Source organism: Accipiter gentilis, chromosome 14 (genome assembly GCF_929443795.1).
Source record: "Accipiter gentilis chromosome 14, bAccGen1.1, whole genome shotgun sequence".
In the NCBI taxonomy this organism is placed as follows: Eukaryota; Metazoa; Chordata; class Aves; order Accipitriformes; family Accipitridae; genus Astur; species Astur gentilis.
In genome coordinates, this window is record NC_064893.1 from 17,063,743 (window position 1) to 17,089,653 (window position 25,911).

General features: G+C 45.7%; 2 protein-coding genes across 4 annotated transcripts in view; both read left to right on the forward strand.

Moving 5' to 3' along the window:
* Positions 1-25,911, forward strand: part of RBM39 (RNA binding motif protein 39) — a 278,284-nt gene that overhangs the window by 51,684 nt on the left and 200,689 nt on the right. The gene's annotated exons all lie outside the window — the stretch shown is intronic.
* NDRG3 (NDRG family member 3) overlaps positions 1-25,911 on the forward strand; it is a 60,409-nt gene that overhangs the window by 32,893 nt on the left and 1,605 nt on the right. Inside the window, exons 3-16 of one of the 3 annotated variants that reach the window (XM_049816264.1) lie at positions 8,917-9,041; positions 13,434-13,539; positions 14,241-14,361; positions 14,891-14,953; positions 15,284-15,344; positions 16,964-17,050; positions 17,608-17,664; positions 18,855-18,958; positions 19,360-19,425; positions 21,121-21,172; positions 22,636-22,683; positions 23,366-23,401; positions 23,494-23,545; positions 25,427-25,465. In XM_049816264.1, coding sequence (XP_049672221.1) covers positions 8,997-9,041; positions 13,434-13,539; positions 14,241-14,361; positions 14,891-14,953; positions 15,284-15,344; positions 16,964-17,050; positions 17,608-17,664; positions 18,855-18,958; positions 19,360-19,425; positions 21,121-21,172; positions 22,636-22,683; positions 23,366-23,401; positions 23,494-23,545; positions 25,427-25,465 — 937 coding nt within the window. In that variant the 5' untranslated portion in view covers positions 8,917-8,996. The remainder of the gene's footprint in view (positions 1-8,916; positions 9,042-13,433; positions 13,540-14,240; positions 14,362-14,890; positions 14,954-15,283; positions 15,345-16,963; positions 17,051-17,607; positions 17,665-18,854; positions 18,959-19,359; positions 19,426-21,120; positions 21,173-22,635; positions 22,684-23,365; positions 23,402-23,493; positions 23,546-25,426; positions 25,466-25,911) is intronic. The other 2 variants (XM_049816262.1, XM_049816263.1) reach the window with 2 other exon arrangements.

Sequence of the window (25,911 nt, forward strand, 5' to 3'; positions counted from 1 at the left end):
TGCCCCTGCAGAGCTCTGCCTTGGATACAGCTGGAGCAGTAACACATCTGGCCACAGTGTTTGTTCATCCTGCAGTGCCTCTAGACCCCCTTCTGGCTGGAAGATGAAGTTTTAAAATATTTTCTACAGCTGATCCATGTTTATGACTGGGAGAAGTGTTTAGTTTAATCCCAGCTCATGAGCACGTCGTTAGCACTGTCACTGACTCCGTGAGTTGCATAGTGCTAGGCACACAGGTTAGGCACGCTGTTTTCTGTAAAGCTTTGGCATGTGTTACTGTTCAAGGTAACATGTATATTTAAGGTTTGTAAGATCTTTCTTTCCTTTGGGGAAAGTGGGTGATGCTGTTGTGAATTTCTATTAATTTCCCCAGTGTGTTTGTTTTTAGTTTTGAATAACTTGCCAGGATCAGATCTGGGCAAAGTCAACAGAAGAAGCATCATCTTGCTTCTTAAATTTGTTACTCCGGGTGAATGTGGTGTGAAGCAGCTTTTAGCTTTTCTGATACAGCTGACTTTCAGATACTGGTGCTCTGGTTTTCTTAAACTGTTCATCTATAAGCAACTGCAATTAACCCTGACAAGTAACAGATTGCCTGGGCATCAGCTGAAACAACTCCCACGTAATCTGATAACCATTTGCAATGGAGATAAAAAGGAGAGCTAGCATGGTGGCTTAGGGTTCTTTATCAATATGAATTGAGGTTATTCTCAGAAATAAAATGTATTAACCTAAATCTGAGACCTACATTTTACTTGAAAGCTATATGAATCCTAGTGAAATCTAGACTTGGCTTCTTCTAATGTTCGCAAGCAGATGGTGGATTAAATGGTCTGGGTTGCTGATGGACAGATGGTATGGTGATCTGCACAGTTAATAGAGCTGTGCTTGTGTTTTTATTATTATCTGCAGACCCTCTTCAGCTGCTTTGAGAAGTAGGTGTTCTGTGTTAGCTTAAATCTGTCCCCTTTTTCCAGGTGATTTGATTTAAATACAAATGAAGGAATATGCTGATATATTTGTAAAACTATCCAAATAAATCTGTGTTATGTTTCAGTCTGTAATAAACTAGCATTTAATCTGATCTGTAGCTAGTACTTCCCCTCTGCTGCCTCCCACCCACATGAAGGGAGGGAGAGATGTGTTTTGCCCTCCAGCGCACACCATGCAGAAGAGGACTTGGGGTGTGGAGTTGGGTCTGGGATTTGGCAGAGTATTTGCAGAAAGCTCACAAGGTGAGGTGGGAATAAGCCAGTCCAGGACATGCAGAGTTCAGCTGAACCAGAAAAGACAAGACATGCATAAACCCATGGAGGAAAGAAATTAAAGCTGGCCTGTACAACAGTTTCTATGCATTGCTGCAATTAATTGAAAATGTAGAGTTACTCAGTGTTGCCTTTGCTGAGAGTAAAACACAGCAAAATGTTTGAAGAGTTAATGACAGACCTCAATGAGAAATTTTTTGCCACTTTTTCCACGGAAGATATAACTTTTCAGTAAGCCCAGGTTTTTACTCATTCAATTTTGGAGTTCTTCCACAAGTACATTTGTTTGAAGCTTTTTAATCTGCATTTTTAAAAGTTTGCTTATCCTTGCCCAATCAATCCCTTTGCTTTATTTTTGCTTGCTGTGCAGTAGAAGATGGTATTCTGGTACTGAGAGGTTGTTGAAATATTCCATCGTGTGCATTTGCTGATGTCATGGATGTTGAATTGAAACTGTTAATTTTTTAATGGAATCATTAAAGCCAGCTTGTGATTGTTACACAGTGACATTGACTACAAGATGTTTTAAAGCATCTTCTGTTCATTGTAACGAAATAACATGTTAACGTGAAACGTTAGCACTTTGAGGAAGGGTTTGCTTTCTCTGTATGAATAACAGGGAGCTGTTCTCACCAGCATTGAAACGTTTTGCCTAAGATATTGAGGACCATTGTTCTTCTGATTTGTACAATGAGTTCTTTTGTTCTCTAGTTCAAAGTGCTAGAGTGATATTAGTTACAACACAGAAGATGTTTTGATCTAGAAAGCAAGTTTTTTTAATGTCTGCTAAATTAGGAGCTGCTCCTAATCTTATTAAAACTAGTGTCACCACTGAAGTACTGATTTTGACTTCTGACATTATAGCAACAAATACTGTAAAGCTAAAAGTATTAAAATGGAATTTTATTTTGGAAATTTTTTTGTCATTATTCTGATTTCTTGGGAAGCTCTTCCTCTGATTCTTCCCATCACTGGCTTTCCATCTAAAAACTGTGTTTTCTGTAAAACTGCAGTGTTGAGTTCTGGAAAGCTTTTGCTAGCTGGACTGAAACATGACTTTTATGTTTAAACATATGAGCACAGTCCTTCCGTGGGGTTTACTTAAACATTACTTTTGCTTTCTGTATGCTTGTGACAACAGTGTGCTAAAGAGGCTGATTATGCAGATGTGGTATTTGAAGTACCTGTGCTTTTTTGTTCTTGTCAGTGAGTTCTTACAGCAAAGCAAATGTATGCACTTTATGTTAAGAAAGGGATTTGCCTCCTTCCTGCCTTCAGAAAAATGAATGGTGCCTTTCCACTAACAGTGACTGATCTGTTTCCATCCATTATGCAACTTTCTGAAACACAAAGTTTCAGAGCAACTAATGAGTAATTGCAATACTAGTTATAACTCAATGCAGTTAGACTCAGTTCTAGTTCCCAAGGACATTGAGGGTTTGGAGACACAGAATATGGCCCACTTTCTCCAGGAGATTTTAAGATGTTCATAGTCTTCAGCAAGATACCGAAATGTAGTTTGGCATATCATGTCAGCAGGTGGACTGTCCTTGGCTGGAAACATGGCCCCTGGCTTATCTTCCAGGTTGCCTTTAGGGGTTAAGATGATGTGGGGTCTAGCAGTCACACAAAACCTTTTTGGACTTGCCTGTGCCATTGCACATTCAAGTCTTCCTTGTATAGGATTCAGGTTTACAAAGGCTGTGTGTCTGCAGATTGTGGCACCTTGAGCCCACTGTCCAAGGGATGGAAGAGTGCTAGAGGCCCTGTTCTGTTTGCAGCCCATGGGGAAGGCTGCATACTCTACTGATACCCTACTGACTCAAAATAGTGGTGCAAAGTGCTGGAAAAAAACAACCCACTGCCAGAGTTGGGCAGATGAGAGGTGATCTGCAAGTGGTTTAATTCATCCTAAACTATTATGGATTTAGGCAGGTCAAATTTCCTGCGTTAGCTGGGGAAGGGGGGATTTACCCTCAGAGCAGGAGTAAGAAGCACCACGTTTGTTCTAAATCTGTGCTGGGTGCCTTGCTCATGACATTGGATACTTGACCAGAGTGCAAGAAAGTTGTGGCTTTAACTGCTTCTTGTAATACATGGGCAGGGCAGGAGATGGAGAAGTACATCTTGCTCCATCCCCAACACATAGTTGTTATTAATTGCTTATTGGCCTCAATATTGTGTGGTTGTAGGAGTATGTGATCTCTGATTTGGGAACACAAACCCAACCTCTCGGCTGTAGTCCTGTTGTAGGTCTCTTGAATTCAGTTCATTTGACAGCAGAGCCAGTATCTGTCCTCTGGCAGAATCTGTGTTTTGGAGGTGACTTGCCATTTCTCTCTGGCTGACACAGAGTATTAGAAGGGGTTACAGGTACACATGAGGTTTGTCCTTCAGCATCACATGCCTTTGGAACAGGAACACAAATGCTTGTTTGTATATACAGCGATAGGTTGGGGATAGCCCAGCAGCACCTCTGTCTCCTGATGGTTTGGTGTTTGTGTAACCAGATTACGTACCTCGTTCTTCTGCTGCTTTTAATCCTCACCCAGCATTTCTCTAATTTAAGACTTAATCCAATTACACAAAGTACTAGAAACCATTGCCTGCTTGCATAGATTGTACTGTGTTTTCTATTAATAAATTTCTGCTCTGTATGGAAATGAATAATTTTGTTCAAGATGTTGCTTTAAATCTGATTTAGGCTTGCTTCCTACGCAGCTATCTTCTTCAGCTCTACTATTTGCAAAATAATTTTGTAGAGAGAGGATGTGGTAAGCACTTACCTACCCAACTGCATTAAGGTCAGTGGTACTGTAATGGTAAGAGTTACCAGATGGTGATGTTTTACAGTCTTACAATATTTTTTTCTTAGCTTATAGGCATAGTTTGTGGTGGTGTTTTAGTAATGTGTAGAAATTTGAGGGCAGCTGTTGCAAAGAGCAATACAATGAAATCTCTACTTTAATCTCTCCATGGTTAATAGCTGTGATAGGTTGCCCAAGAAGCATGATAGGTTGCCCAAGAAGCATGCTGCAATTGTTTTCCACCTTTTCCAAGACTGGTGAAGATGACATTAAGTAAATAATAGCTGTAGCTACAGTATCCCTGAAAAAGGGGAAAACCTGACCTGAGTAATCTGCATCTCCTCCACCTCACAGCAAAGCAGCAGTGGCAGTTTTCTTTGGCTTGGGTGAACCAGGACCTGAGTGTCCTTAAACTGAAAGGGTTTGGGGGATATTTCTAGCCCTCTACTAGAATAGATATTCTGCAAGCTTGAGCAGAATGTGAGCAACAGACACATTGCTGCTCTGTGTTCTGCCAGATTTGAATGTTTAAAAAAAAAATATAAATTGAAGGGATTTTACAGGTGTCATCTTTATTGTCAGTCTCCAAATTAAATCAATTCTCAGTTTTTCCATGGAATTAATTTTGAACTTTGAGCAGCTTCACATTGGGAGTAAAACTCATCTGGTAATGCCAAAAAAGCTTAATAAATTAGTTTTGAAAAGCACTGGTAATATGAATTCTCATCATTAATCATTTCCACTGTGAAACAAATGGTTTACTTCAGACTTTAATAACTTTTAAAACTTAAGTTCTGAATCAGTCTGACCTGGAGCTGAGGGAGCATGGCTGGAATTTGGACTGCTGCAGTCTGGCACCTGGATACCTCTGTTGCCTGGGACTTTCTGGAGCTCAAGGCATTAGCACCTCTGGAGCTGCTGTTGGATGCCTCATTCCTTCACTCAGAAATGTTTTTTCTTAATATGGCAAACTTTCTGTGGCACCTGTCAGTGGCATTGCATTGTTTCCCTTTCTGGCCAAAGGCAGAGGGTGGCAGTCAGAGATGGTTCCTCCACCTGGACATGTGCCCACTTCTTCCCATAATCAGTCCCACAGTAAATTTAGACTTTGGCAGTCATAGCTGGATGTGTGTTTTCCTCCTCAGTTTAAGGATCATTCAGAGATGTTACGGCCAAATAGGATAATGTCCCAATCTAGTCTGACTTTCTGGAACTCCCCAGCAAGGAATACCTCCCAGCAGTTCCTGCTTGTGTTTAATCTCAAATGTTTTAAAGCTGCAGTTGAGTTGTCTTTAACACCTTCCAGTGCCTGAGCCTTTATGGTTCACACCCATTTCATTTTCTAAAGTGTAGGGCTCTTTGACTAAGAACAGTGATTCTCAGGAGTTGGCACCAGAAAGCATATAGCAAAAATCACAGGGCGTTCATAGATTGTCTGTAGCACTGGTGGCCTTTCTCTGGCTACTATCTGTTCTTCTGCCCAACCCCTACCTGAAAGTATATCTTAATAGTATATCTAAGGCAAGTCAGTGCCTCTGCCACTGTGTGTGCGCTCTCAGTGCTTACCTTCCATGCGAATGAGAGATCCTGTGGCTGCAGGGTCAGTTGCTGTCGTTTGCTGATGTAGTGGGACAGTGAATCCAGCACTGCACTCCCACTTACAGGATTCTGTGAGACCATCAGCTCACTGGACATGGGGCAGGGCAGAAGGATGAGAAGCACTCTTTTTGATAGCACTTCATCATCAAGTCAGCCAATCTGTAACAAGAAGTTGCACCCAAAATGTCAGTGCTGTTTTGTTTCTGCCAGTGGTTATTGTATTCTTGTCTGAGAACACAGAAGAGAGTTGAGGTCCCTCTTGGTGGACACTGACAGTGGAACACTAATACCTGGATACAGTGTATAGGAAGGAGAGGGTAGATGCAGGTGGTGGTAGAGGGTGCAGGTGGATGTTAAAGGAAGCTTGTTGATCTGATTTGGCTCTAACTAATGTCAGTGATAACTTAGACTCCCCTTAGACTGAAATCCCAGGCCTAAATAAGAAACTTATGTTTTGTCTGTAATTATGTGAGTGAAGGCCCAAGATGGTGATTAGAGAAGCTACAAGGCTAGGAGACAGGACAAGGGTAAGAAGCTTCAGCTGCCCTGTGTCAATAAGACAGATGCAGCTGTGGGACCGCAAGTTTCTATGGAGCAACAGGTTAGGGAGCCCCAGGGAGCAGAAGCCCACCACTGACGTGATTCTGAGAAGGGCAGAGAAACATGTTCAAAACAGTGTCTTCAGAGAGCTGTTCTGTTATAGGAACTGTAATGTGCTCCAGATCAACATCCTGGGGAAAAATAAAAAAACCCAAACCATGGAAAACTTCACTGGTTTTGCACTCAAAGTTCAAAGCAAGAACTGCACAGAAATGGAGAAGCTTATTGAAAATAAGCTAAGCAGAGAGCAAATGCCCACCATCTATCACAGCAGACATGAGAAATGGTGCAGAGGAGCCAGCATGACTAAACAGAAGGGCATGGAGGCTATTGAAAACAAAAAAGCATTCTTCAAAAGCTGGAGAAAATGGAAAAGGTTATAAACTTTAGCAGATTAAATACATGAACAGAACAAAGCAGGCAAAAAGGAATTTTGAGAGATTACTTGCTAAAGGGGGAAAAAAATAGTCCTGTTTCAGACCTGTTAGAAATGGAAACATAGGAGAGAGTTTGGAGAGTGCTACTGACTGCTCAGGCTCTGAAAGGAGGACTTGGGGAAGATCTTAGCCATAGCAGAAAAACTAAATTTAAATTTTTCTGCATGCAAGCTTCCCACAGAGGTTACTGTGCTGGAATGCTCTTTGTGGGGAGTCAGCAGAGACCCTGCCTTAAACTTCAATGCCTATTGCAGAGGCTGTAAAAAAGATAAAATATATGCTTTTATACCAAGTTGCCAAAACTGGATCTATCAGTCCAGGAGTTTTACATCAGTTTAAGGATGAAATAGTTGAGTTGTTAAGTGAGAGGTTTTGCTTCTCTGTTGAAGCTGCCATGGTGTCTAAGGACTGCAGTGCTTCACCTGTAAGACAATTTTTAAAACAGATCCCAGAGGAATTCTGGGGATTCACTGACCTGCTGTACCAGACAGACTGATAAAACTAGCAAGGAGTATAGTGGGATGAATTACGTGGATAAATATTGGGAAAGGGTCAACATGGTTTTTGTAAAGGGAAGAAGTCCTGCTCTGCAGAGGTGTTGGAATTCTTTGAAGGAGTCAGCAACCATATAAATAAAGGCAGTTCAGTTGCTGCAGCCTCCTTGGATTTTCAAAAGACAAGACCCCTTACCAAAGGGGGTCCTAAGACATATGTCTTAAGGGACTTAGGCGGCTATGTGGTCAGAGGAGAGGTCCTTTCATGGGTGAAATATTGGCTAAAAAAGAAAAAAACTCCAGCAATTATTTTTACAGTTGTTTGAGATCGCTAGAGGAGCACATTAGAGTTCTGTGTTGGGACCTGTGCTGCATCTACTCTTAAATGATCTGGAAAAAGTGATGGAAGGTGCAATGGCGAACTTTATCTGCCTTTGGATAAACATAAAGTGTGATGCACATTGAGTAAAACTATCCTACAGTGGAATATAAAAGTGCAGCCTTAGGGCTGATGATAACCCACAGGCCTTAACGTTGCAAGAGATGGATGAAAATGTCAGCTCAGGGTTCATGGCTTTCAACAAAGAAAATGAGTTCTTGTTTAATCAGGAACAGAGAACCAAAGCATCCTCATTGTGCTACCATGTAAATCCACAGCACACCCATGTGTGTTTGACATACTGCCAGCCCTCTTGTCTCAGAAAAGACAGAGCATGATGGGGCAATTTTGGAGAACAGCAGAATGGTTAGGAAAAAGCTGCTGTACCAGGACTGGCCAGATTGTCTAGAGCACATCAGCCCAGAAGGGGGCAGGTGAAGGGGAATCGCAACAAGCTGTTAGGTGAGCACTGTTGTGGGTTATAGAAATGGCATCAGTTTTTCTCCATCTTCCAAACCAATGACTGGGGGATCTCATGCAAAACCAGCAGATACAAGGTGGGGAACCAAGTGGCTCTTCACCCTGCACATTGTTAAATTTTGGCTTTTCTGGTCACAGGGTGAGGAAGATGCAAAAGGCATAGGTAGCAGGGGGTGACTGCCCAGTTCTCAGAAGAGAAAGTCAAAGTGAAGACCACACCTCCAGTTTGGGAAGTCTCTTTTGACCTACAGATTACTGGAGGTTGGGAAAATTAAGTAGAACTGTTACTTCCTCAAACACTTACATCTTGTATCACTACACGCTTGCTCTATTTTATTTTTCCACAAGGACATGCTCTTAAAGTCAGACTAGGAGGCTAGCTGCACCTTTGGTCTGACCAGCTACAGCTGGTCTCCATACCTCCTGATCCTCTTCCGTCATTGCTCTTCTCATCCATGCCCTGAGGGAACTGCTAGTTTTTGAAGTGATGGTTCCCACCTTATTTGAGTTGATCAATAGTAGCTGCCTGCACAGGACTAGTGTCTCTGCTCTGTGTCCCCAGCAGCAGGCTGCTGTTCGGCATGTGTGCGTCACAGGATTTGTGCCTACAGCCAGTGAGAGCAGGCTGCCGAGAGCAAGGCTGCCTCTGCTGTTGAGTACCCATTTACAGCAGGTTGTCTGTAGTTGCTGTTTATTTTTTACCTACTGTACAGATAAGGGCAGAAGATAAAATCTCTTCAGAGAAACCTCTGATAAAGTTTCCAGTCTGTAAGTGAAAACTAAATTTTACCAAGCTTTTCAAAACACAACTGCAGATCATCATCTTCTCTTGCATTCATTGTCCTTATTTTGCAGACTGCACAGTTGTTAAAATCTGGCGGTCTCCTGGCCATGTCTTTTCCACCTGCCTTCACCTATCACTGCTTCCCTGCACTATGGACCAGATCAGTGTTCAGACTATAGCTGGAGTTCGCTGCAAGGTAACAATCCTTGAATCTCCATTCAAGCTACTCTGCTGCAATGTGTCAAAGCTGGTCTGAACAGAGACCAGAAACGAAGAGTGCCAGTGTCTGAGAAGCAAAGATGACAAGTGTCTGATACTGTCCAACGCTACATTTCTACATGAGCAATGGGCTAATACCAGGAGAGAATATACAGAATTGTGGGTGGGCAGCATTACGGAGGCAGCGTGACACAGGAAGTTCATCTTGCTGGGTGGCTGGCAGGGAAGGTGTATATACAAGAAGGACGTGAAGAAAGCGTGTTTGGCAAGGGCAGAGGGTGCAGCCTGCTAAGCTCCTGTTTTCTCACTGAGTACTCTGGTACTCATTGTAACTGGGTTATTCTGCTCCATGTTTGGAAGAGCAATAAACCAGTAGTGATATAATAAATTTTTTTTTGGCTAATTCAAGGTAGCAGTTTTATCTTATAAGTGTAGAGACTGTCTTTGCCATCTTGAGCATGATACCTAAGCTCTGTATTAAGCACTTGCCTCATGCTGTCCTTTGGCTTTGATATGTGGGAGAGAGCTGTTTTGGAGAAAGCAGGTGACAGGGAAGTCATGTGCACTGTAGTTGTGTGACGTCTGAAAATGTTTTTGTCCTTTGTAAAAGCTGTGAAGCTACAGGGCAAAGTTTCAGAGAAAATAAGGTTCACTGGAAAACTGGACATAGAATTACTTGTGGGGAAGTTAGGGGTAAAACTCAGTCTTATTTCTCCAGGTAATCTTGAAAAGGAGATCAGCACAATGTTGCAATGTGTAGCTAAAAAAGTGAATGTAGAAACCCTTATCTTGAATGTAGTGTCTGCTACTTGCTTTGTAGAGCTTGGAAAAAGCCTTAAAAAAGTAAAAGGCTTTAACTAGAGGAAGCAGAGGAGGGAAGCTGCTTCCCAGGAGGAAGATTTCCACCTTGCCTGGGAACTAGCAAGAGAAAAAAGAAATAACCTTAAGCACTCCCAGTCTAAGGCTTTGTCACTGTACAGGGCAGAGTAAGAAGTTTGCACATTTAGCATCCTAAACTTTTTAAAGTGCTACTCACTGAGATTTGTTAAAGATGGGATTTCTCAAGTTGCTTCCATCTTTTGCGGACGTATTTGAATCACTAATGTGATTGAAGGAGTAGTGAGGTGAGTACCCTTCAGATTGGGCTGTTGCCTGGTGGTGGCATGAAAAACCTCTTGACAAACTATCTCATTTCCCCAGATTGCAGTTTACACAGTCTGCAAGGTCAAAGTAAGTTGGAGAGCAAGGATTGTTTTTTAGTGCAAGGAAACTCTTTTCCTTCCCTACTAGAGAGCTAAGACCCAAGCTGAACTTCAGAAAACAAAAATGCAGGGTGTTGCAATATGAAGCACGTTGAGGTGCTTGAACAAAAGCTCTGAAGAGAGGTGGGTGTTTCTGTTTCTAGTACCTTGTCCAGTATTCTACCTAGTGGAAGCACATGTGACCTTTGCAGTAAGTTTGAAGGTAATTCCAGAAAAGGCACTGTATTGCTGACTTTTTTTAAAAACATCAGCTCTTTTGTTGACTTCTGTGCTTTTCTCACTGTTGGCTCAGTTTGGGTTTTGTGCTTCTCTTTGATAGTCAACCTTTTGCTGCTGCTTATAAAACCGTCCCTAGTCCCCTGGAGATGCAGTTTCATGAGATGTGAGTCAGTTTAACTGGCCTCGCGCTCAGGGTAGGGTTATTTCTTCTACCACCCCACGCACTCCCCTTGGGCTCTGAGCCAGAACCAGCATTTGCCAGACCTCTCTGTGAGCTTCTTAACTCAGTGACCTGGCAGAAATCTAGCAAAGTAAGATTTAAAAAAAAAAAAAAAAAAAAAAAGGCAGCTGGATAGTTTCCTGTCAGGTCAGTGAGTTAAAGCTGCTTACGGAAGAGACCACAACTTCCAGAGCTGGCAGAGAGACCTGCTTTTAATGGCAGTCAACCACTTGGTTAGCTCAGATGCATAGGGAAGTGCTGTTGGGGGTTGCAAGCTCCGGCTGCTTTGGCACTGGCTGGGCTCTTCCATGAGTTTGTTGTGCTTTGCAATTTCAGCCATGTGTACTGCCAGTCACCACCCTTGGCCTCATCCAAAAGTTGCTGCTTTTGTTAAAGGACTTGTTAACACCTGCAAACTTGGAGAATGCTAAAATGAGGGCCACTGCTATGTCTGCACAACATGTCCAGCTGGAGTGCAAAACAGGACTTTGCCCAGCTTAGCAGAGCAGCGCTGAGAAGACAGGCAAGGGGCAGAGCCTGGTGGTTTTCCAGAGGCTCAGGAGATGGAGGCTGCACCCTGGGCTTCCTTGTGCACACTTGCTGCAAAGACAGGCAGTCCTGCTGCATGGACCCAGACTCACTTTGCACACATGGACTAGTCATTTCCTACCTGTGCAGGATGCCTTGGCCCACAGCCCACTCCTAAGGAAAAGTGAGCTGGGTGAGCATCAGGCTGGATAACCTCACCTGCTCTATTCTGTTGCCTGCGTCTCCTGCAGGCAGGTCACTGCTGATTTGTATGTACTCCAGCTTCTCCAAGTGCACAATGCAACAGCTGCGTGGAAGTAAAATGCAACCCCTTTCTGGAGACGAGAGTAGTCAGAGGTGTCTCTTTATCCTTCAAAGCCAAGCTGGAGAAGGCTTCAGGCTACCTCAGGTGATCTGGCTGTGGCAGCTTCCTCCTGTTGCCACACTTCTGGGGGAAGGGGAGAGGCTTTGGAGCCCCCAAACAGAAGTACAGGTTGGGGTAAGAGGATCTTTCATTGCAAGAACTAAATCAGTCTGGCTCACAGCCAGCCCTTGGGAGTGCCCAGAAAGGAGGGGTGAGGTGAGTTTCTGATGTGCTGCAAGCCAGGTACTCTCAACTGTCCTGTATTTGGTCTAATCACTTTCAGGTTATTGGAAATTACTGTTTAAAAAAAAATAATTCACATCCTTTGTGTAAACTCGTAAAAATATTTTTGAGGTTGTAATGTCCTGTCTTCAGGCTGAAACATGTGGCTATTCCCTAAGTAGGTATTGTTTTAATGTTAAGAAAATAATTGGTCCTTTTTACACTGTCTGTAAGTCAGAGCATGTCTCTCCTTTGATTTCTGTAGATGAGAGAAAGACTTACAGGTGATATTGTGTACACAGCCTTACTGCCATCTCTGCAGCTTTTCCAAAGTCTGTAGTTATCCCAGATCAGTGTTTGTCTAAATGTGTTTGCAGCTATTTTAGTTAAACTCAGATAACTTTGTGGGCATTTCTGTGTTCATCATCATGAGGCTGTGGCTTCTGTTTCTGCACTGGACAAGTATTGGAGAGGTACCCAGAGGTCTCATGGTCCTCTTGCTCTCTTATGCAAGGTGCAGTGCAAAAAGCCCTCAATATTTTGCTTGGGAAAAGGCACATAGTTTTGCTGGCAAATAATCATGAAACAGGTCATGAAACTGCTTCACTGATACCCAGCTGGAAACCAGCATAACCTCCTGTATCTGTGCCAGCTGCTGGAGGAGCCTAAGGGTGTTTTACTGTCCCATTACCAAACCTGGTAGCAGGGAAAAAAAGTGCTTGGTTAAGGCACAGTGCTCAGCCTTCCCTGGGGTGACAGATCAGCGAACGTCAATGCAGCAGTGCGCTCAAGACCTGATGGGCTCTTGGCCAAATGGCCAAGGTGGGACTGCGGTAGACAGGCAGCCTGGGAGAACAGGTATGTGTGGATCTGCATCTTTAATTTTTATTGTTGTTGAAGGGAAGAGCTGCCACCCACTCCCCTGTGGATAGGTACAACCTCCCAGGTAGCCAGTGATTGGATCTGCAGAGCTTGGGTCTGCTGTCCCAGCCATCTGCCTGCTCTGCATTGTCATGCTGTTTCGAGAACTCTCTGATACATGGTTCCCAGGGGCTGGGGCTGCTGCCAGCCGCTCAGATATTGCTGCATCCCCTTGCATCAGCTTGCCCACAGACAGGATGTTCCCAGGGGTGTGACTTGGAGCCACACTGAAAAGAGACTTGTGGTCTGGTGGGTTGGAAGGAGAGGGATGCCAGCTGGGGAGCGCAGGCTTGGCTATGGGAGTGGAGCTGCATTTGTGATGCCATGAGCCCCTAGAGACAGATGGACACATGACACCTAGCTTCTGCTATGGTACAGCAACATCACTAAAGGCCATTGAAATGAGATCTTGGTCACAGGAAGACACAGCCCCAAACCCTTCACACATCTGTACAAAAGCAACCTGCTTTTGGCAGTGGTTGGAGAGAGAGAAAGGATTGCAGATTGCAAGAGCTGTGCATAGGAGAGCAATGTTAAAGTGTGGATGATGCCCTTGCTGCTGGCCCTCAGTTAGGGTTCCCTGTAGCACAGGCAGCACACGTAACACTGAGGCTCCTTCTTCTCTCTCTGCAGGAACATGACATTGAGACAGCTTTCGGAGTGGTCCATGTCACCATGCGGGGCACACCCAAGGGGAACAGACCTGTCATCCTCACATACCATGACATTGGCCTCAACCGTAAGCCCTTGCATTCCCAGGACCCTGAAAAAGTGGTTGTTCATGGTATTTGCTTTTGAGTGTGGGGACCAGTGAGACTGTCCTCAAGCTGAGATGAGACAGGTCATTCCAGGGTAAAAAGATAAAGGTCTGCAGGAGAGAGAGCATGTAGCACACCCCTGTCCATTCCAGCAGCCCTTGAAAGATAGGGCCAAGGTGGAAACGTGGAAATAGGTCCACCCACCACATGATAGTGCTCTAGCTGACTTCTTGCACTGTGTGACAGAGCTGCCAAAAGGCATCTGTTCCCTGGATGCTGGGCAGGTGAACCAGTCCCTTCTACAAGGCTGCAGTAGTGTGTTTCTAGTAGGCTCAGTTGTTCTTTCCACATGTCTTCCCACCCAAGATACAGTGTTATGTTCACACAGGTGCTCCTCAGTATGTACTGTTGAGTATCGTAAGTGCTGCAAGGCCCTATTTTCCTGGGCACGCATGCTGGGGTGTTATTTGTCTGCCTGCCTTCCAGTCATGACAATTACTTTGCTAGGACTTGCTGCTGCGTTGCAGTCAGGGGGACACAGCAGCATGCATCACCCAGCATCCGTTGCCCAGCAGACTCAGCAGGGGAGTTGGGTTCATGCAGGTGTGTGCCATGGTGTTTGGAGGGTGGGTCGCAACAAAACTTCAATAAAAGTCTCATTTCTTTTTTGTTGTTGTTGTAGACAAATCCTGTTTTAATGCATTCTTTAACTTTGAAGACATGCAAGAGATCACTCAGCATTTTGCTGTGTGCCATGTGGATGCACCAGGCCAGCAGGAAGGAGCCCCCCCATTCCCATCTGGGTAAGAGCTCTGCAGAAACCCTTGTTGTTCCAGATGTGGTCTGGACTGCGATCTCAACTGAGGTAGCATCCAGTTTAAGCCAGCTGGGACTGCTAGGCTGAGTGTAGTAGCAGGCAGCTTTCAGGAGCAGAGGAAATGGGAAGATGAGGATGCTTCCCAAGGGGCATTCAGGGAATTCTCCTATTATTGAGGCGTGGGTAAAGCCCTCACTAGTGGTGAGTGCTGGTACCAGCTTTCTGACTTGAGCGTGAGCCCAGCATACTGCAATCTAGCTGGTATTCCTTGGTCCATCTGTCCATCCTCCCACAGAAGCCCAACTGCCCAAAAAAACACAGCTCTGTGTTAAGTCTTGCTCTGAGGTATGGGATCCATGCAGTTGGCTGGAATGTACAGTGTCGTTGTGAAATAATCACCTGTGCACATGCCTGTCAGATGTTCCTTGTCTCTCCTACATTGGGTAGAACTGGAAGGTAACCTCGGTCAAGCTGTATTTGGAGGTGCTTTGATTTCAGTCTCTCTCGATTTTCAGGTACCAGTATCCCAGTATGGATGAACTGGCTGAAATGCTGCCTGCTGTTCTGACGCACCTGAAGTAAGTCTCTGAAAGGAAACGGGGTGAGCCAGCTAGATACAGCCATTCCAGCACCTATCTCTCTCTCTCTTTGCAACTGATATGCTTACTGAGTTGTCCTAATAGGCCTGAGCATGTCCTAACCTGTCTAACCCTGTCTGGTTCTTATGCTGGGAACACTGTCTGCCACATGAGACAATTTATGGCTGCTGCATCATTGCTGGATTGTTTTGAAAATGAACCATGAGTGAACAGCTGGATGCAGTGAGGGGAAAGAATTTGCCTCTAGGGGTGCTTCAGCATAAGTGAGCTTAAGTTAGCCTTACTGATTGTGAAATGCCTATATTTCAGCCTGAAAAGCTTCATTGGGATTGGACTGGGAGCTGGAGCTTATGTCCTCAGCAGGTGTGCAGTAAGTATCTCTTCATTTCCTTGTGACTTACATGAGCTGTGGTCCTCCACTGTTCAAACAGACCATTTGTGGGGCATGGGCAAAGTAGTAGTCAGTAATTACAGTAAGCCTGCAGGGAACCATGTGAAAGCTACTTCACATCCAGGTGGTTAAATTGGAGCAGCCAAGATTACTCTCAAGCTATGCCAGACATGGAAAGATTGTAATGTGATGTCTTTGAGTCAGCAGAGCCCATCCTGACTGCTAGGAGTATCCAGACTCATGTCTTCACAAAGACTGGCTGCATTACTGTATGCTGTTTCCAGTGTTTGTGACACCAAACAATTGATATGGTGATGTGCTGTGAACTAGCGCTGATGAGGAATGTGCTTTTTCACTGTAAGGAAGTAGATTTTGCACTCCACCCTTTGACGAGAATGCTAGCTTAATCTTGGTACATACTTATACATTTCTCTCTAGCGGAACTTTTATAAGTATGTGAAGTCAGTGGACTTAGTTTAGCTGCTAAGGAATTTGCCTGAATCTTTCAGAGACAGTGTTAAAAAAAAATACAGAAATCTGACAATCTCAGTAAAGTTTGCTTCAAGTAGTTGAGTGTGGAGAGTTGCTGATTATCTAGGACATTACTGCTGCTTAAAGCCACTTTACCATGCAGCTGCCCCTCCTACAGAAAGTTCTCTGCCTTTTGTATCTTGTGTAGTTTTCAGTCTTGCTAAAGAGAAGATCACGCAAATAAGCCTTTGTCCTCAGCTCACTGAAGTGCCAGAAAGCCCTTGCCATGCTGCCTGGATTGCAGACAGTTTCCTCCTGAGGACAGAGTTGTTTCCTTCTGCTTAACCAGTGCTAATCTATACAATGGAGCAGAAGAGCAGCTGTAAAATTTCAGCCTTAGAGTGAGCCTAGAGCTCAAAGTTCTCTGGTTGTGTTAGATTGCTGGGTTTGTGTTTGCAAGCAGTTCTCAAAGTATTTTGTACTCGTGCTCCCCACATGCATACCCCAAGGTAAATTGCAGGGTGCTGGGGATGCCAGGCTGGAGCAGGGGAAGGGGGGGCAGCAGGGGTGCCCTCTGGTGAGCCAGGTGCCCCTGCAGCTGGGGCTTCCCAGGCCTCTGCTCAGGCTGTAGGTCATGCAGGGCCTGAGCACCAACTCCCGTGCCATTTGCCAAATCTTGCCATTTTGCCACATCTCCACTGGGAGACTGCCTCTTCCTTCAGGAGTGGAGGGAGGTGCTCTCTGGGCACAGGAGTTTGTCCAGGTCCTTCCTGGAGGTGCCAGACTGGAGAGAGAGAGTCACTGCTTGCAGCCCTGTAATACATGGGAGCCTGAGCAGGACCTGCGGCTGCACCAGAAGATGCTGCTGAGACCTGCTCAGGCTGCAGGTGCTGTGTGAGCAGTCAGTCCCTCAGTGCCAACAACTTAATAGAGTAAGGTCTGGCTGGGAGCCAGCTTTGGGCCAGACTCTGAAAAGGCCACTGGCTGCCCAGCACAGGAGCTCCCCACTTAGTCTTCATTTTATTCTGTCTTCCTTTTGCAAGAAGCTTTCCAGCTGCTGCACCTGCTGTTGACCAATGAGTGGGCTGAATCATCCTTCTGAGTGTGCCTGTGCTCTCTCCCCACAGCTCAGCCACCCTGACCTGGTGGAGGGACTCGTTCTTATTAACGTTGATCCATGTGCAAAGGGCTGGATTGACTGGGCAGCATCCAAGGTGAGATTCTCCTTCTCCTGCACATCTCCTCTCCTCAGTGCTTAATGAACAGTGTGTAGAGTAAGAAGAAAAAGGACAGAGTACAGGAATTTGTTGGTTTATGGCAAAAACTGTACAATCTCATTTCTGTCCCTGCTGCATTCTCAGTCTGGGTGTAGTATGGCTTCCACCGTAGGAGCAGGGGTGGGTGTGATCATATGTGAATGAGAAATCCTGGTAAACTCCTTGGAGATAAGTGGCTGTTGAGCACTTGGCTTTCTTCTGATTTAGTACTCATGCTCACAGGCTTCATTTGGCTGAGGTTGAATGGATCGTTTAATTATTCTGTTATTCTGGCCACTTACAGTTATTCAGGGTTCCAGGTTTCTGGAGACCTGTGTTGTGCATGCACACACTTCTTTGGAGCCTTGCACACCCACCCCAAGCTTCAGGCATTTGTTTCTTGTATCACTTGAATAGTTTGTTATTTTCTTTACTCTGAGGATCTGCTTTGAAATTTGTAATGAAACTGCATTTCCAGTTACTCTCCCTCCTCCTCATTTATGGTCACTCTTCAGTTTTCAGGCTGGACAACTAACATAGTGGATATTGTCTTGGCGCATCATTTTGGCCATGTAAGTACCCAGCAGGTGTTAATGTTGCCCTTGCAACTGTACATGGAGCTATAACTTCTGTATGTACCTCCTCTGAAGTAGCTCTGGTCCATCAAATAAGGGTTGCCACAGATAGTACTATCTTCTCTGTGTGTCGAGCTAACATCGGGGCTTTGCACACTGTGGGGAGCACACACATCCTCATGCTTGCCCTGTCTCCAGACATGTTAAGGAAGTAGTGTCCCACACACTAGTGCTCTAATTCCTGTCTTTGTGGTGCCCAGGCAACTGTCTGCAGAAACAAGTGGCAGCTGGTTCTCTGTAGCCAGCATGGAAGCATTTGGGCTGTGGGTAGAGCACAGATCAGCTGGGAGTTGGCAGTAGGATATTGTATGTGTCCAGATGTTGAACTGCTGCATTCTGCTTTTCATCTTGCCCTTCAGTTTCAGCAGAGGCAAACCAGCCCCTTCTGAAAACTTTGCATACAGCAATGCCTTCTGTTTGGAATTTGCTGGCTCCCAACCAGCAAGCTTACTGGGCAACTGAAAGGGTGTGTGCCTTGTGCACACTATATGTGTCATGCAGCAGATCAGTCCCTGACCTGAAGCCCTCCTGCAAAAACACCCATCAGCACAGGAAAGAGTCACGTAGCTTCCTCCTGCTTAGAGCACATGCTGTTTTCTTCCTGCTTTCAGGCCCCTTCATTATCTGTAGTGCTTCCCTGCATTCCCTTTTCTCTTGTCTCTCTCTCTAGCTCTCATTGGAATGGAGTTTCTTCGTAGAAGTGGGTGTTGGAATTCAATTTTCCTGTGGCCCCAGTCTTGAGGCTTACCTATAAAGCTTTGCTTCTTTAACATTAAGCATAAGACCTTCCTAAAAAAGAGTGATTTGTATCTGTATAAGCATTACTAAGGCTCGGGAGCTAACATCCCATCTCAAGATACTTTGTACTCCTGCAGCAGCATGTGAGCTGCCATTTGTAAAAGTGTAGTCACATTACCAAAGTATGGCACATAATAGTCATGTCACAGAAACACTTCATGTAGCCTAGGTACTAATGCAGTCTGGAGTCACTGCCCTCTGTGTTACTGTTCACAGGGGAATGGTGTGTATGGAGGCAGTTTAATGCTTCAGTATTTTTATGAGTATCGTTTCTTTACTTGTGAAAAAGATGAAGTTCCCTGTCTTTCAATTCTTCTGCTTTTGTACAGGAGGAACTGCAGGCAAATCTAGATTTGATCCAAACATACAGGCTTCATGTCGCACAGGACATTAACCAAGATAATCTTCAGCTGTTCCTCACCTCATACAACAGGTACAGCATACCTTTTTGCCTGCTAGATTGCTCCCGTAGCTTCCCTGCTCAGTAGATTTGCTGCCATATGTATTATTCTGTTGGATATAATGTCATATGAAGCTTTGTCCTAAGCCTAGTCTTCAGCCATTATCCTGAGCCAAGCTCAGCCCTCATGCCTGAATGACCCTTTCACAACTCAGTAGATCATCTCTCTAGGCACACAGCAAGCTTGCCATGAGAGCATGGATCCTGTTTTCTGGCGGTGACTGCTGGGGCTCCTGCACATGGCATGAGACAGGGAGTGATAACCTGTTGCCTGGGTGCTGGAGCTAACACTCCTGATTGGATTTTGTATGCTCCCATGATAACCAGTTTCCTCTGGTGAATTTGATGGAGAATTGTTCTGTTTTGTCTTTCAGTCGTAGAGACCTGGAAATTGAGAGACCAGTTCTTGGCGTCAATGAAAATACTGCAAAAACACTCAAGTAAGTTGCTCTGAATCAGCCTGTTCAGTTACTTATTGTGCAGTCCCTTCAGCAGAAAAGCTGTTGCTGCTTCTCAGCAAGAACCCCACAAGCCCAAGCACTGGGAAGAGTGTTCAAGACAGTCCCAGGCTGTAGTGCAGTGCTGTCAACTAGAATGGGGCAGATTGGTGTCTGGAAGCCCTGTCATTAAGAACACACTGAAGAACACACTTCTCCAGAAGGCAGGGTCAGAGGAATAAATGTATCCACCCAGCAGTCACTGTACTTGTTGAACTGTTAGTTTGGTTGTTCTGCATGAAAAATGAGGGAGGCAGGTTTTTGTTTGTTGCCACTGTCTGGCTTCCTCCACCTTGCTGAAAAAAGTTACCTGCACAATTCTCCCAGAGATGGCAGTGGGTTCTGAATGCAGAGAATGCAGTGGTGTTTTCCCAGTGGCAGTGACTCTCATCTGGGAGCGGTTAGTCTGTGCAGGGTACAACTGAGAAGGGACAGACACTGGAGAACTAGTAATAAGCAGCTCAGGGCAAGTATAAGTAAATTTTCAGATTCCAAGCAAGAAAGCAAAAGGGGCAAATTATCTCCAGCATACAGAGCACGTGAAGACTGTGAATTGCAATGCTGAGGCAGGATGACTAGGCTAGGCTAGAGACTGCTGCCCAGGCTCTGCTCTTCGCTCCTTGGAAATTGTATGGACTTCTGCTCCTGCCAGTCCCAGGAATGTTTTAGGCTTCCACAGCCAAGCCCTCTAGACCTTGGCTAATCTAAAAGCAGTGGATTTCCCTGCTTGGTCTCCAGGCAAAGCCAGTTGTGCTGCTCTCTGTCAGGCAGGCAGCAGGTCTGTAAGCCACAGACCACTGTCTGTCCATTCAAGTGACTCACAGGGATCTGCAGACCCTTAAAATATTTCTTATGGAAGTGTGGATCTCTGTGCCAGTAGACTTGCATATAGATCCTCTGTCTCCTTAGAGGTGGTACTGCACTGTCTCTGAGGTCTGTGGCTCACAGCCTCTCTAGTCTAATTTTTGTCATCTAGTCAACACACAGAAGTGGGGCCTCTAGCCACCCCTTTCTTACTTTGATCTGTAAATGAATAGTGTAAATTCACAGACAGTTGGTCAGTGACTTCCTGTGTATGTTTTACACCTTGAATGTTAATTGTTCTTCTAAAATTCCAATAACATATAAAGAAGGATATGAAGGCACAAATTTGCCAACTGAGGCTTTGATATTGTGACATTTTTCGATATATTCCCTGACATTTTTCGATATATTCCCTGACATTTTTTCTGTTTCTTTCTAAAACCCAAACCAAAATACAGTGCAGAGCAGTAGCCAGCCTCAGAAGTATTAAACTCCTCTGTTAGATGTGGTTATTCTTAAATTCCTAACAGACATTAATTTCAGAGAGCACGCTCTTTTATGCAGCTGGGGATGGTGTTTCTCCCAGCCCTAGGCACATCTTTTAACATGTGTGTAATAGTAGTGGCAGTTGATGTGCATGTAGGGGACAGCATGGGTGTGTGTGCAAGTCCTGGAGGATGTTTTTGTGCAACAAAATGCCATGGTGTGGTGGCAGGTAGGGCTTTTGCTGAGTGTTGTTAACATTTCATAAGGCTGTTGGTTCACACAGCTCAACTTTCTCAGAAATCCCTTAGATGCACTGTGAGTAACAGCTCTGTTTTGGGTTTTGACCAGGTGCCCTGCCTTGCTAGTGGTTGGTGACAACTCACCTGCAGTGGAAGCAGTGGTACGTATATGTGAACTCTTTCGTCTCATGACATTAGCCCTACAAATCACTTAGCAAACCTGCCTCACCCAGCAGTGCTTTCAGCTTGCCCAGAACTAGTCACAGAAAGTGGCTCGTTGTCCCAAGCTCTTTTCTAGTCCCCCAGCTATTGAGAACTATCAGCCACTAGTGGGAGAGCTGAAGCTCAGGAGACTTAATGGCCCCACAGGGCAGCTCTAAGGTGAGGATGGCAGGACCTGAATAAGGGTCGTTGTGCCTAAGCATCTTGCTCAAGAAATGATGCAGAGTACCCTTTTCAGGAACTTGCATCTTTCCCCAAGCTCTGCCGAGCTGCTGCCAGAAGTTCAGTTCAAGTAATGAATTACTGTTCTCTTGCTGTTGTGCTGAGGCTACCTGGGGTTTAAAAATTAGCAGTGTGACTGCAGTTCCTGTGGTGGGGAGTCACACAGAGCTCTGCGGAAGCACTGCATCACAGGGAAGGCAACATTTACAAGCATCTTCTTCCTGTTGTTCTCTGCAGACATCTATAACCCCCTTCCCTCTTAGCACAGTTAGAAATGGGGCATGGCACAGTGCAGTGTGGTTGTGGTGGATGTTGCTCCTCCCCTTCAGCCAGTGATTGTGGGGAAACCAGGGGTTTGTGAACAAAAGCAGTTGTCTTAAGAAAATGTGGAAGAGTGTAGGAGTCTCCTAAAGCAGTAGCTTGGACCTAGGAGCTGTGCATGGAGAATTGCTGCAGGGCTTTTTCTGGTCATGGCCTGTTGCCTTTTCATCAGTCTGGTCTGGAAGTCTGTTGCCTTTTCATCAGTCTGGTCTGGAAGTCTGAGACATTCTACAGGTTTTGACTTTTGCTAGGATACTATCCCTGAGGATTCTCATTGCTTCCTAGCCACAGCTGGGGGACAGGATGGGGTCTTCTGGATCATGGCTTGCCGATCTGGCTGGCTGGGTTCCCAGCTCATGACAATCCCTCCTGCTGGGGTTGCTTTTCCTATAGGGTCCCCACCTATTCCCTTTTGGCAGCAGCCTTACGGAGAAGAAGTGGCTGTGGCCTCCTTGTCTGGCTAGGGGATTGAGAGATCTCCCTCCGGGCTGCACTGCGCAGAAGTCTTCTTCCCTCCTAGTCTTGCTGTTGGAGCCCAGAAGGTGCTCCAGGGTTTCACGGCACATCCCCCAAACCAGAGGATGATTTCCCTTGAAGTCACAGCCACTCCCAGAACAGTGACATTCTGTCACCACAAGGTCCCCTTGGGTGGGAACACCTGCTTTTCCTCCCTGCATCTTTTGATCATTGTTCTCCTCCTATGTGCCCTCTGCTTTCTTGCTCAGTCCTTCTTGGCCCCAAAGAAGCTCCCATTGCTGAAGACAGCCACTGCCTCTCATGCAGCTGCCTTGCATTTTACGTCTGACTCTTCAAGTTTTCTGTATTATATCATGTCCCTCTTTCCTCCTTTTTTTTTTAGGTTGAATGCAATTCACGTCTTGACCCAACCAAAACTACCCTTCTGAAGGTGAGTGCCACTCCAGGATCATTCCAGCCTGCACAAAGACATTATTTTTGCTGAGGCCAGCTCCACTTAGGATTTTGCCTTCAATACATTTAGTTTTAAGAAGTTTGTGGACAGTCGTTCAGGGCTGTGTACTCTCCTGCATGGAGTCAGACTTGGGAGAGAAGAGTTTGTCAGGGAGTCCCTGAATCCCTGCTCTATGGCTACTTCCTTGTTATCTTCAACCAGCAGGGAAGACCTGCTGACAGTTAGCAGAGGTGCCCTGCCTCCACCCTGCTCTCTGCCAGCAACAACATCACTTTTTCTAGCTTTACACCAGTCCTTCCCATCCTCACCTATGGCTCCGCAGTGTGCCTGACAGCTGCTGTATAAAAGTGCAAAGTGACGGGTTTGGGAAGAGTGGCAGGGGAGCTGGGACAGTGAAGCGTTACTCCTGGGCTTCTACAGTATGGCCTGAGATCACTCGGTAATGCGGCCTCCAAGGTGCTGGGTTCCTTCAGCAACAGGTTCCCGGAAGACATATCACCAGGCCTTGCTTTTTGGCTTTAGAGACAAGGTGGTAGAAGTGTGCCTCGTGTAGCAGTGCAGCCTGGTGCCATCAGCCCTGGTGGGGTGGGCAGTGCTGGCATGGTGCTGGGATTGTCCTCCTGGGGTGGTTCAACCTCCCTTTTGTTTCCTGTTGCAGATGGCTGACTGCGGGGGTCTGCCCCAGGTGGTTCAGGTGAGAAACGCCTCTTGGCTCTCCCACGGCATTTGGGTTGTACAAACGCCCTTGTTCTGCTCACACTAAAGCCACACTTTCTGTTTCCACAGCCTGGCAAGCTGACTGAAGCCTTCAAATACTTTGTACAGGGGATGGGCTACAGTAAGTGGCAAATACAATTTTCTGGTTTGGAGCGGTTTTGTTGTAAAGGGAACTCAGCCTCTCTGGTCCATCTGAGCCCATTGGCATCTGTGTCCCCACCCTTGAGTTAGTGGTTGCTGGGAAATCCATTCACGCTGGAAAATCAACTAGAGTTCTAACAAGCCTTAGCAAACCAATGCTTTTCCTGGACATGTGTTTAATCTGCACTGCAGCTGGAGCGGTGATCCCTTTATGGTTGCTCTGGTGTTGTTAAAACCTTTTAAGTCCGTCTTTGTGCTAGTCCAGAAAAGTGTGCTCCCAAGAATGGGGAATCTTCTGAAATCTTCTGTGCATACCTTCTCCAGAGGGGAAGGATTTAGCAGTGCAGCCTCACAGGTGTGATGGGTACATGAGAGCTCCTTCCTTTCTCCTTGGACATACCTATTTCTTTCAGACTCTCACCAGGGGTAAGCAATATCTCAGAATGAAACCCTCTAATGGCAGAACAGATTGCTGGGTGACTTCTGAGACACCCAGGGAGCCCAGAGGGAACTGTGCTTTGATCCCATGCATGCCATGCCCTATGGCTTCCTTCTTGTGCTTGGAGGCAGAAGACATTGTCTCCTGAGTGTGTCAGGCTGACAGCTGTTCAGCTCCCCTGCCCTCGGCACTCCAGAGACTGGGGGACTTCAGGAGAATGGCTTCTCAGTGCACTAAAGCAACTCTGTCTCTATTGCAGGCACCTTGGCACAGCTTTGTCTTGCCTGCCAGGGGCCAGGGCCATGAGTTCCCTTCTGTGGATGATGAACCCTCAAAAGCTGGAATCACGGGAGGGGTTGGTTCATGTGGCTGGTTAACCACTAAGCATGGCCACTGTGGTAGCCATGACACTCCTAATGGTCTCCACACAGCCAGAATTTCTTTGCCTTCATGGGCATCAGGACTCAGAAGAAGCTGTCCTTTTCCTTAGAGCTATGTGTAGTTGACATGAACGTAGCAGGACAATCATGTTCTCCAAGGCTGGCCAGAAGGGCCTGGTCCTGCAGAGGAGGGTGCCATGTGAGAAGGCTCCCTCAGCCTCACAGCCTGAGAGTATTTCAGTGTTCACTTCTCTTGTGTTCCTGGCATTAGTAAAGTCAGTAAGTGCTGTCGTCAGAGCAAGGACTTCAGCAGCACTTTGGGGGTCAGTTGTCTTGCAAATAGGATGCGCAGCACTGAGAAGGACAGGGGGTAATTTTTTACTTCCAGAATTAGTAGCTACTCCCAGAATGGTTTTCCTAACTTCAGTGGGCAAGACTGTGTTGGCACTACTGAGCTTGGCCAGCAAGTCCTTCTCTCAGGGAGAACAAGAGAGAATCAAATAGGCAGCTTGCCATTTCTAGAAATGCACAAGCCAGTTCCTCAACAGCTATTCTTGTGCCTTCTGCACATTGGCTAAAACAGTTGGACCTGCCTGTGCTGACACTGCAGGTAGAAGGTAATGCCTTGCAGTAGGCTTGTGGCAGAAATCTGATGCTGTCAACTGAATGAAGGACATGAATTTCTGTTCCGTATCTGGAGTTACAGGGTATACCCTAGTTTCCCTGCCACAGGAAGATGACATCTCTCTTGAGCAGTTGTGGTGTGTACAGTGGGTAGGGTCACCAGGTGCATTGCAATTTCCAGCTAAAGGCATTGAAGAGATCTGGCCCTGATGGATTTTTGAGTCAGCTTGGCATCTCCCCAAGATGCTCATTAGCAGCTGTGTTCACAAATACTGGGAGCTTTCAGCACAATGTGTGAGCTGGGAGTGGAAGGGAAAGTAGCTGGGGATCCCAGGAGCAGTGCAGCTGCTAGTCACACACTGCAACTAATTGGCTCTTTCCTGTATTCATCCCTTTCCTTGTCTCATGTTGTTTCCAGTCCCTTATGTGCAGCTCAGCCATCTAAGCACTGAGTCAGGTACCTTCAACTGTGCATCTGCCTCAGCCCAAGTCTGTGTACTGAGTTGAATGATTCTTCGGGTGCATTGCTCTGTCTCGGCATGTCCTGCTGGCCTGCTGTGGGCTAGGCTGATTCATTGTACAATGTGTATGCTATGGTTTTTTCACCTTTCATTTGTATTTTGTTGACTGTTGCATGACTTCAGCTCTGTGGTTTTCTAGAGTGATGAGACTGATTTTCAAAAGGTCATCTACACCAGCTGCCTTGGTTTGCACAGACACTCACCATGACTGCACTTGCAAATGATCAGTTACACTTCTGGCATTTGCTCACCTTGGACCTTTTGAAATTGGGCCTTAAACACCTTGCTTTAGACATGCAAATTTTGGCAGTGAAGAGTGAGTTTTCTTCCTGAGGGTAGAGCTCTTTTTGTGCTTACCCAGTGACACTTATCTGAGTGACTG